At 33.8% G+C, this 12731-nt stretch overlaps 1 protein-coding gene across 1 annotated transcript; it reads right to left on the bottom strand.

Annotated features, from left to right (window-relative positions):
* Nucleotides 1-8599: 8599 nt before the first annotated feature.
* LOC120116727 (senescence associated gene 20-like) lies at nt 8600-9428 on the bottom strand. Its single transcript, XM_039137134.1, has one exon. The coding sequence runs from the start codon at nt 9162-9164 to the stop codon at nt 8793-8795; it is 372 nt and encodes a 123-aa protein (XP_038993065.1). The 5' UTR covers nt 9165-9428; the 3' UTR covers nt 8600-8792.
* Between the last annotated feature and the right edge of the window lie 3303 nt (nt 9429-12731).

Genomic DNA, 12731 nt, shown 5'->3' on the forward strand with positions numbered 1-12731 from the left:
CTATAGACTTTATTTCTTTAAATTGGTTAGAAGATTTTTAAATTGGTCTCGCCTTAACGCCCAAGGATCATTTTGATTATTCGACTCAATAATTGGTTAAAATAAATTAGGATTATTATTAGAGCCTCCACTTTAGGCTTAATTTCATTTTAGTATTTTAATTTAGAGAATAATTCGATTTATCTCTCGCAGTAAAATGCCCGATAGTCCATTTCAATTATTCGATTCAATAATTGGTGAAAATTAATTAGGTCAATAATTATAGCTTCCACCTTAGGCTTATTTTCACTTTAGACCCTTAATTTAGGGAATAATTTGATTTGGTTTCGCATTAAAATTTCTAAAGGGCCATTTCGATTATTTAATTCAATAATTGATTAAAACAAAAGAAGATTAATATTAGAGCCTCCATGCAACGCCCCAGATCTCGAGTTAGGAGTTTTGAGTTGACGTGAGGTAGTTAGACGAGCCCAATTACCTTGTAAGATAGTTAGACCCATTTAGAGCTTGATTTGAGCTTAGTTTGGAGGCCCAAACAATATCAAAAAGGATAATTTTAAAATGTGGAGGAAATGGAATGACCATAAGAGCTATTAACCCATAGTTCAAATTATGAGATAAAAATCATTGTTTGGTGAAGGAAATCACATAGGCTTCCATCCTGATTAACTCACCAAACACTCTTTCTTCATATTCTCTCTTTCTTCTTCTTCTTCTTCTTCTTCTTCTTCTTCTTCTTCTTCTTCTTCTTCTTCTTGTTCTTCTTGTTCTTGTTCTTCTTGTTCTTCTTCTTCTTCTTCTTCTTTTTCTTCGTCTTCTTCCTCTCCAAGGTTTAGTCAAAGGTTGAAGCTTTATTTTATACAAGCCTTGTTCAAGAATTCTAAGGTAAGGAATGAAATCTCCATATCAAGAGTAGGGGTGTAAACGAGCCGACTCGACTCGAAAACTCTGAAATGGAGCTCAACTCGAAAACTCGCGAGCTTAAAATTTTCAAGCTCGAATTGGAATCGAAATTCTGAACTGAAGCTCATGAGCAGCTCGAAATGAAAAAAAATTCTTAAACTTAACTCGATTGAAGCCTCAAACTCAAACTCGAACATGAATCTTATATACATGAAAATCTTACTGTATTTTTAAAAAAAATCAATACATAAATATTAATATTAATATTATTAATAATTTATTTTTTTAAAAATAAAATCTTAATATATTATATTTTTGAGCTTCTCACAAGCTTTTCGAGTCGAATATCGAGTAGCTCGTTTCGACTCGTTAAGAATTCGAGTCGAGTCCATTCGATCAGAGTATTTATCGAGCCTTGATCGAGTCGATATCGAGTAGCTCGCGATATGTCTTGTCTCATTTACAACCCTAATCAAGAGCTTCAATTTAAGCCCCCCAATTGTAAGTTTTGGCCATAAAAACCAAAAACGAGTTTTAGGGAGGTTTACGAATCCAAGTGTATTTCAAACTGCTTTTAGTGAATTTGAGTTGTAGGAAGTGTCTTTAACTTCAATCCAAACTCCTAAATAAGCTAGTAATTCATCTTATTGACTTTGATTAGTGAAGGAAATGAGAAAGAGCTCCAAAGCTAGAAGGAATGAGAAATTGACACTTGAGTGATTTGAGGGCATTCTCAACAACTAAGAAACTAAGGCATTCACAACTCCTTCATACCATTTGTGAGCCATGAGAATGCATTTTAGCTAGAGAGTTGAGTCTTGTAGCATGATTAAGCATTTCATGGTAGATTTCATATATTGGTGTTTTTAGCATGGTTAAGGGCCAATTATGATCCTATTTTATATACATAAGACTTTAATAACATTTGAGGACCTCAATAGGGCCTTTAAGGGGGATTCGTGCCTAAGTAAGGCATTTATGGGTTTTGGTATCGATACTGGAAGAATAGTATCGATATTGTTCTTGCGAATAACAAAAGGAGGGAATTTTAGTATAAAAGAATCGATACTAAGAGTATCGATACTCCCCATAGGCGTATCGATACTTAAGGTATTTTTCAAAGCATCGAAGCAAATTTTGGTATCGATACTCGAAGAGTAGCAATACTCTAGCTTGAGAGTACTGATACTAACCTAGTAATATCGATACTACTCACCATTTTTAGCTAATTTTAACCTTACGGTATCAGTATCCGGGGTGAGTATCAATACCACATTTTTGGACAAGTAGTCCAAATGAAATAGAAGAAGAGTTGAGGGACCCCATAGCACTAATTTTTATTTAAATAAGATTATAGGTGGGGTGGCGGTGGTCAAGAGGGGCCTCATTTCTATGTCGTTGCTTTTTTTGGGAGATGAGAAGGTTCCGAGATTTCAGGAGAGGGCATTAGGGTAAAATTCCTTTAACCTCTCTTTGCAGGATTGGCTCGTTCATGGAATATCGCCACTTGAACCTTGCTCTTTGAGTGATGGCCCCTGGAAAGTTATTCACCTCTTTGACTTGGTAGATCTATAAACGCAAGAACGCTCACATCTTCACGAGTGAAGCGATGGAGAACCTCAATCTTCTCCACGTTTGCATTCAGTGGGCACATCTCTACAACTTTCCAATTCAAAGGCAACACAAGAACTAAGCGACAATTGTGGACAATATTCAGTGGAACAGTCCCCTCATGGTAGGATCTGCCTTAATTCAGACGCGACTGTCTCCCAAGTCACTAGGAGTAGCTCAATCGGAGGAATTTTACGAGATCACGAAGGGTCTCATTTGCTCTCTTTCTATAAGAACATCGACATCACTTCAGTCCTTCAGACCGAGATGTAGGGCATCTTTAAAGGGTTAAAGCTTGCGAAGTCTCAAGATTTCAAGGATATCATTGTCCCCTCATGGTAGGATTAATCTTGCTGCAATTCAATTGTTCTCTCCTCCGCTTCTTCATAGCCTGTTTCCACTTGTTCGTTCCATAGCCTTTCTTCTTGAGGATTATTAGAATGTAGTATTTTCTCATATCCCGCGCAAGGCCAACATGGTTGCAGACAAGCTATCTAAGTTCAGTCATCACTGTGATTTGGTTGTCCATGATTCTATTTCTCTTCCGGATGATTTATATGATCTAAGTCGAGATTGTAATGACCCTCCCTATACTCGTGTAAGGTGCGTGTAAATACCTGGCTTTTTCCTCCTTTTATTCTAAAAAAAGGAAATGATTGACAAGTGAAAAAAAATGATGACTTTGTTTGGTGGAAAATTTATTTTTAAAAGAAAGGTTCGATCACATTTATGGTAAGTCTATTTTTTCATGGTTGGCCATGGAGACAAGGGTTAAACGTGGTTGCTTACTATTCATATGCAAAACCTCAAGTGCCCAACACCCACAATTAACAAATTAGGCTTAGGTTTGGAGAAGGTATCCAAACTCTTACAATTGCTTTCAATTCACGCAGGTTAAGAAACTTGTAGTTACCCCCTTAGTGTTTTATGTTCGAACACTATAAATGTCAGGTGTATAAACATTTATTGTCAAAATTTTTAAAGTATTTAAACATATACTACTTTGTATTTACCCTAAATGTATAAAAAAACAATTGCTTTCAATTTAAAAAATACAAGTTATATATTTCTTGAACCCATCAATTAGTCTCAATCATAAAATAAAGTGTTATTCTTTTTAAAAAAATTGAGTTTAAGCGATTACATTTGGGTTTGTATGAATTGTGAATGACTAGAAATTTGTTTGAACACATGTCACCTTAAAATAATTTCAACAGACTATTCAGAGAAAAAATTACGTATTCCTAGAGGTGACCTGAATGTGATTTTGAATTCGACTGAGCGTATGGGAGGCATTGTTTTGAAAACCGGATCGGATCGGTCGGTTCAACCGGGAATCGTTGCCTAATCCGGTTCAATCTAGATCGGTTGAACCGCTACTAGTGAACCAGCCATAACCGTTGAACCGTTCAAACCGGACCAGCTAAAAATCGGAAAAAACCGCCATTTTTTTTTTTAAATTAAACCAAACGACGTCGTTTGTTAAACGAACCAAGTCAAACTCGAGTATTGCTGAGCTCGACTCGAACTTGAAAAATTTAAAAGTAAGCTCAACTCGATTCAAACTCACGAGTTAAAAATTATGAAGTTTAACTCAAACTCGAAATATAATATTGAAACTTGAACTCGAAAAGGTTTGAACTCAAAAAAAATTTAGAAGCTCGATTGAAGCCTAAAATTCGAGATTGATTGAAGTGAAAGAATAGTTCACTCAATGCTTACCGAAAGGCTCTATGATTTTGAATGCCAAATTACCTCTATTATTTATAGAAGTTAGTTGAGATGATCTTCTATGTTTCTTAGCAATGCGGGATTGTTTTTTTAAAAAAAAATTAAACCAAACAATATCATTTTGTTATGATTTTTTTAGCCCCAAATTTATTTTTTAATTATAGTTATATAATTATATTTATTATTTAATATGTTTTACCTTAAATATTATGTTGTAGTTAATTTGAATCATTTTGTTTCACTTGATTTTATGGTTTTTAACTTATATATGTTATGACTTGCTTTGAATATGAATTGTGATATAAAAAATATTTTTTTATTAAATATTTTTGGTATTTTTATTTTATTTTTTAAATAATTATGACGTCGTCCGGTTCTTTCGATCGGCCGGACCGATTCGATCGGTTGAACCAGTGAACCGATAGCATGGCCGGTTCGCTAACTGATCCGGTTCTGAAAACCATGATGGGAGGTGCTCATGTTCGAGTTAATGATAGTTGTTCTCTCGCCAATTTAATTTATTCTTCCGGTTTGGTGGATTTAGGTTTCTCTGGTCCGGCTTTCACTTGGACTAGGGGTAATCTACACCAAAGATTATATCGTTGGTTGGCTAATAATGAAAGGTGTACCAATTTTGCTGATGCTCGAGTGTTACACTTAGATAGGTTGGGATCGGATCATAGACCTATCCTTTTAAAATGGGAGGAGGAGGAGCATGGTAGCCTCACTCGCCCGTTTCAGTATTTGGCGGCATGGCAAGAACGCCCCAATTTAACTTCATCCGATCTGTGTGGAATCATGAGGTAGGCATGTGTTCAAAGATACAGTGGTTGAGTGGAACTCTAAAATTACGTATTTCTTTTGTTCTATTATATACATTTAAAAAAAATAATGAATAATTTTATTCGAATGAAGAATGTAATTAAAATAAAATTTTGAACTGATGTAAATATATTTTATTATTTATTATATTATTACATTGAAATAATTCTTTTCAATGTTTTATAAATTATATGATTATTTTGTAGTATATAACGAGATCATACAACTATTACATTCTTACCAAACCCTCTCCTCTGACGTCTCTCTCCAATAAGTTTATCAAATTACTCAGGTTATCTGAGGATTTCAATGTTATTCGACTGGATTAAGGGTGTTTATCGAGCGATTCAATCGCGAGTTGGACAGTGCTCAACTCGTGCTCAACTCGTGCTCGTTAAAAAAAGTTGTTACTCGGCTAGACTTGTTGCTCGTTAAGCTCGTTAAAATTTTGTTCGACTTATGCTCATTAAGAAAATTTGTTACTCGACTCGTTACTCGTTAAACTCACAAAAATTTTATTTTAGTTTTAACTATAAGTAAAATATATTAATAATGTATATAATTTAATATAAACATAAATTAATAAATTTAATCAAAAATTATCAAAAGAGTGTATGAAATAAATTCAAAATCTAAACACCAAAATAATAATTCATAAATATATTAAAATAATAATTAGGGTTTATTTTTTGATTTAGTAAAGTAATAATTATTAATTAATAATTTAATATTTTTACTTATTTATTAGAAGTTAATAGATTAGTAATGTATATTTTTTATTATTTATTAGTAAATTAGTAATTTTTTGAATGAAATAATTTTTTAAGATAACTATTAAAAAGTTATAAAAAATTAAAGAGTTACTTGCGAATTTATCGAGTTGAGTTGGACTTTGCTCGACTCAGCTCGTTAAGGTCTCGAGCTCGAGTCAATCTGGGTCGAGCTTTTATCGAATTTTCACCAAGTCATATTCGAACTGCTCACGAGTTACCCAACTCATTAATCACCCTAGACTGTACCATTGCCTTGTTTACTAATTGGTATGCACATATGATTCGTTCTCGTCATGTGTGTCTGACCTCGAAAATCCATCGTTCCCTAACTAGACTCCTACAGTCTTCTACCAGAACGTTACCAGGTTGATCCTCTTCGCGTCCATGTCAACGATAAGCGTTGTCACCCCTAGGGTTTTTGCAAGTATAAGCCCCATTCTTAATCCTCACAACTCAGCTGCCGATACGCAGCATGAAACCCCCAACCCAGGCTCCGTTCTTATCACGTATCAACCCTCCCGCAGTTGCCAACCCGGTGCTTGCTTCGTACGCTCCTTCCGTGTTTAGGATCCTTTCTGGTGGCCTTCTCCACTTGACCCAAAATAGATCTTTTCTTATGTTCCTGTATGCGTTGTCGTTAATGACATTCTTATGTCCCTAATTGCCAACTTATGCCCATAAAGAGCCACTTGACTCGGGTTTTCGCCCTTACTTGTGAAGACCTTTCATTCCTGTTTTCTCACAGACCCCAGATCATCGTCGGAAAGAGAATTCTCATTCCATAACATTTCCCAGCTTCCTTTCATATCGGCAGTTCCCTTTCATCCACTCTTTGAACTCCCTAGCATCAAAATTAATGTTTGACTTGATGATGTGTTGACAATTCATCCCAAATTTGTTTGATTTGAACTCCCTATCCTGGTGGAATCGGGACTCCTCTAATCTGGTTCCAGGTTTCTATCGAGATGTTGTTTCGGATTTCCTGAAGATCTCACGATTTTTCTTTCAAAATAAAATTTTTCACCATCTCGTCCCCTTTACCGGATAAGATTTTATTAACATCAGTCATGCCAAAACCTGGTTTGTCCACCCGATCTTATCTGTCATTTACTCCCTTTCACGAAAATTTTACGTGTGGCCAGGATCCCTCTCCACGTCGAGGAGGTGTTCGCCTGTGGTCCAGCCTCCGTGAAGCTTATATGTTTCAAGTATTTTTCCTTGAAGATTCTATACCGCAACATATCTTGTCTATTATGGATCTCCCATCCGTTTTTAGCCATCAAAGCAAGATTATTCATCGATTTCGCTTAACGTAAACATAGTCATATTATATGATTCTCACTCTACAAGTTCATATTTTTTGAAGTTCAATTGGAATTCTAGTCGGTTACAAACAGTGGCTACACAAAAGTATTCCCACCAAGCAGATAGTTCCAGCCATGCTCAAACAAATTGATTACAAGTAATTTCCTTTAGATTAGTTTTTTAGTTTACAAACAGTGGCTACTTTTGCACATGAATTTAAAAAAAATTATGTTCCAGATTTTCATTTCTTTAGAGTAAAAACCAAGCTTTCTTTATTTTAATGGTAAACCTTGCTTTAAAGTAATTTATTTTCCATCTTGTTTTGGGACAAATATAAGAACTTATATTAGGGTTTGAATTTATAAAATTTTAAGAGAAAATAAATTTAAAATTTTAAAAGTAAAAATAAATTATCAATGAAAAATATTCTTTTAAATATATAAAAATTAAAATTTTTATGAACTCGATTCATCTGTGACCTTGTCCATGTGAAGAGTCTATTTCTTTACTAACTTGGCAGGGTGAGTGAAGGGAATGCACCTTTTTGTTCTGTTTGAAAAAATTATTTCTCAAGCATGTTTCTCTACTCTTTTGTTTTTATCTGTGGAAATATAATTATATAATAAATTTATTTTAACGTTATCTCGGCATTTGTTTTTACATAATTTAGCGAAAATCAATCTCACATAGATGATGGTGCCGGCTGAGAAATTATTTTGTGATCCCGGCTCACTATGTAATTCATAGTCCTAATGAAATAGATCCATCAATTTTAAAATAATTTTTAAATAATTGTCCACTCTTTATTTACACCTAGGAAATGAATAAAGATTAACCTTAAAAAAAAAGATGAGAAAATGTTATTAGTTGAAACCACAGATGATGTGATGAGTCGGATCCATCTAATAATTTTTCATGCTATTACGTTAATGAATAAAATTGGAATTATTCTTTATAAATTCTAATTATTTAGAGTGAAAGAAAGAAAAACTTTAAGAAAGGGGATGTGTGCTATTAATAAATTTAAAAAGAAATATAAAGAACTAAATATGGACAGTTTGATTAGTCAATCAAATGTACTTGAACAATAAAATTAGAAATTTTAAGTTTTTTTAAATTAATCAGCGGTATCCGATCTATTAACTGATTAATCCAAACGCTAGGATTCGAATCCCTGACCTTGCTTAAGGGACCTAGTACCTCACCCCAATAGATCAACTGGTTGTTGATAGAAATTTTAATTTAAAAATAAATAAAATTATAAATTTTATATAAACTAAATCAAAATTTCTATATGTAATTCTATGTTTAATGAAAGTTTATATATTTTTTTCGTATCTTAAAATTTATATATAGTTTTAATTTATCTTATGAAACAAAAATTGAAGTAGTTCGAAATATCTTTCATCAAATTAATCAAATAGTTATAGATTTAGAAAATTAGTTCAAGGAAATGAAAGCAACAGAATTTATTTGCAATGAGAACTCTTTTCATCACGACAACAACTTGGTCCACAAATCTCCAAACAGACAACTAAAAAAACACTGTGGGAAACAAACACAAATCGTACAACACCAATCAGGAAATGACACGAAACCCCCTTTCCTTTATTCAAACGTATCGAAATCGGCTGATCATGCAAATGACTAAATTGCCAAAACAAGACCCGGCACAGACTTCCCAACCCTGTTGGAAAACCTGCTCTCCCACACCGAAGTGCAGTGCTCAGGGGTGATCTCATCCGTGGATGAAGAACCAGGAGGTGACGATGAATCGTAGATGGGCGGTGGGTATTGGCTAGAGTTTCCAATGCGAGTGACCGTGAGAGAAGTGTTGAAGTACTCCCTCACCTGTGTTATTATCCCATCGGTGACGGTCCAGGCATGCACCCAAGATATGCAACGCTTATGATCGCACCCTTCCAAAACGACGGTGGAGCCGAAGGTGGTGAGTGAGGGAGGATCGACCTCGAAACGGAAAGTGTCGTCCGATGAAGCTCCGGTGAGGAGGCGCATCATAAACTGGTACGTCGGGGGGCCATGGAACCACCACTCGATGTCGGGGGCAAGGATTCGGTGAACGGCTTCGACGTCTCGAGTGTTTAAGGCATGGTAGAGGGCAAGAACCACGTCTTGGTTCTTGTTGTCTTCCTCCAGAATTGTATCCTTTGTGTTAGCCAGTTCTTGATGCAAAACTCCCTAGAAAAATAAAAACCCAGTAAAACAAACAAAGATTTATACTTTGGAGAGAATTGCAGGGAAACTTGTAGCAAAAACCACAAAAAGAAGCACAACTGATGAGTTCTTGTGTGGGGATGAAGTGGGGTTTATATAATGAAACTCGTCGAGTAGGCTACGATCATCTGCATTCATTTTCCTTGCATGGTATTGGATTACGTGGCAGGATCATAGTGGTATATGCATGTACATGTTATATACCATGGAAATTAAATTGACAGGTGCCCAAATTAAGCAAATTAAAAGTTTACCACTTATGGAAACATATATTATATGCAGGGATGGCGTGGTAGGGTTGGGTTCTAATATTTCTTTTAACAACTTTCAGAGTTTTATATAATTTAGATATATTTCTTTATTATTGATGTAAAATTATATTTTTTTGAAACTTTTTAATTTCACATTTTATATATCTTAAACATATTTTTAAATTTATATTATTATAAAATTATATGTCGGTCTCTAATCTTATTTAAGAATCATGTTCATTAAACTTGGAGTCGAGTGTGTTCTTGAGGTAGTCATGACTAGTTTTGATTAAAGAAAACAATTAAGTTAGAGGTGGTCTAAAGAAAGACAATCTAATTCAAAGTTGATGGAATATGCGACCGAAAATGTTATAAAAATCATAATATTTTTTTATTGGGCACAATCTAAAATGTTAAACTTTTCTTAACATTTTTCGGTTGAAAACCTTCTTTATAACATTTTCGGTTGACAGGGTAATATTTTCGGTTCAACCGAAAATATTAAAAAGTTAACATTAGATTGTTTCCGTTTTCTGTCGTTCCTTAACCTTACTTAGGTTGTTGTAGGACAGAACTACCCGTTAAGTTATGACTTTAAAAAAAATTCTAATTTGATTTTGATAGAGATTTGAGGCTTAAATGAAACACGGAAAGAATTTAATGGTCCCAAAACTACCTAAATTAGCCACTAAAAGACTGCACCCAAACTGTGAAATTTTGGGTGTAAAAATTATAGAGTACTCAACCACTCAATGAACATCACCATCATATCCTTGTATTAAGAATTGTGATAGGCAGAATGCTGTTAAGCAATCTTTCCACAAACAAGTCTATTTTTTCCTCAGTGGTTGAATCTCTTTTGTCGCCACTAATTTTTTTATTCCACAAATGCAATTTGAAAGATTGCTGCATGAATGTCTTTGATGTATTTACAAAATAATTAAAAGGGTAAACCACACTATCAACCACTATACTTAAGGCTTTATATCGAATTTAATATTGAACCGTAAAATGCTCAAAGTAATTATTATTTTTTATTAACTGGGGTAAGCACAAGTCTCATATCTCTTATATTTATGGTGCTCGAACTCAGATCTTCAAGGAATAATAACATTTTTTTTACAACAGAGGCCACTTAGTTCATGCTTCAAAGTAAGTATTGAACTTTAGTTTTGGGTTCAATTGAAATATTGGGCTGTTAAATTCGGAACAATGTGATGACATGATTATTTTGATGTTAATGTGTATGGATATAAAAGTTTAAAAATAACTTATGATTTCATCTAATCATTTTCTTTATAAAAATTAGTCTTTTTACTCATTGTCATTTGTCGTTGGAAATCAATATTCTTCAACGTCTTTTGAGACTAATCTAGATATAGGTGAACTCGTCCCTTATTACTATACCATTTTATCATTTTAAAATCTTCTCAAAATTATTTAAAACTCACAATTAAACACAATTTTTTTTTGGGGTTTGAGGACTTTTTCAAATTTGAGGAGTTTGAGGTATTTATTCAAAATTCCAAATAATAATAAGCATTTATTTGAAAAGATGAACAATATATCCTAAAATTAGCCTTATTAGACGACTGTTGGAGAAGATTGGTGTAATGCCTGTTTTTTGGGTTAGTAGTTTTGGGTAAACCCGAATGAGTTTTATATAGGCCAAGAAACCATTTAAAAGTGTTAAGTTAAGATTTGACTTGTTCTAGTTTGGGCCTAAGCCTGTTAAGGCTCAAAAAGGGTGTTTTTGAATTGGGCTGAGAAAGAAGAAGACTTATAGAGTAAATAACCACTCATTTGTCTCAAAGGCTGATTTCCATTCAATTTTGGTGATGTAATCAGGCAAAGAAAGGGGGGAAAGTTGTGCATTTTCTCATATCTCATTTTCCTCATCAACTTTGTCTTATTCTTCTCTTTAAAAAAAACAATCATTATCCTCCTTCTGCAAAGGTCAAAACTTGTTAGCTTCATTTCATAACACAGATTTATGAAGGTAAGATTGAATTCCTTACCTCTCAAGCTTCTTTTCAAATTCCTTATTTTGGGTTTTGTCCTTGAAAAACCATAAGTGGAGATTTAAGATGGGTTTTGGGTGTTAGGGTTCTTTAGTATTCCCAATCCATTTTTAGAGATTAGGAGTCATGTTTCTAATCTTCTTAAGCCTTTAGATGAGTTAGTAACTCATTTCATTATTTGTGGTTAGTGAAAGAAGTGGGGTAAAGCTTTAAGGGAAAAGGTAATAAGAAGCTTATTCTTGGGTAAACTCAAGGTATTAAAGTGCACATATAACTCTCTTATATATGTAAGTCATTTCTTGAGTTTGCTTGGTTGTATGGGTTCATTAAGCATGTTGTGCAAATTTCGTGTAATCGTGACTTTAAACATTTTTAAAATATATGAAGTATGTTAAATGACATATTATGATCCCATACAACTCTTATAAGCTTTACATAATGTTTAATAACCTTATAAGGGTAAATGGTTGTGTTGGGGGTTATATTTTCGTGAGAAACAGGGGGTTTCTAGGCTCAAGTATCAGTACTGGATAAATAATATCGATACTATTCTTTATGTAGAATAAAACAAAGGTGTTTTAAGTTGATAATATCAATATTCGTACATGTAGTATCGATACTACCCCACAAGTATCGATATTATTGGTTTATTATCGATACTGATATAGTCATTAAGATTTCAGTAGCCATTTTTGGTATCGGTGCTTATGGAAGTATCGACAATATAGGTAGAGTATTGATACTCCTAGTAAAAGTATCGATAGTAAAAGTATCGATACTGGGGATATTTTCCAAAACATCGAACCCATTTTTGGTATCGGTACTAGAAGTAGTATCGATACCCTCCTATCAAAGTATTGATACTCTAGGTCAGAGTACTGATACTGAATAATTTTTTAGAACATCGAAGCCATTTTTGGTATCGATACTCGTGGTAGTATTGATACCCTAAGGTTAATATAGATAATGAATGACTAATATCAGTACCATCGCCATTGTTTGAATAAGAAACACAGTTATATGTCAAAGGGTTTAGGAAGAGAGTTAAGGGTTGTTGGGACTTCTTTAATAAGACTAAA

Source organism: Hibiscus syriacus, unplaced genomic scaffold (genome assembly GCF_006381635.1).
Source record: "Hibiscus syriacus cultivar Baekdansim isolate YM2019G1 unplaced genomic scaffold, ASM638163v2 tig00110303_pilon, whole genome shotgun sequence".
NCBI lineage: Eukaryota > Viridiplantae > Streptophyta > Magnoliopsida > Malvales > Malvaceae > Hibiscus > Hibiscus syriacus.

Excerpts from the sequence above, each read along its gene's own strand:
- LOC120116727 (XM_039137134.1), bottom strand. The coding sequence starts at position 9,164 with ATGATGCGCCTCCTCACCGGAGCTTCATCGGACGACACTTTCCGTTTC.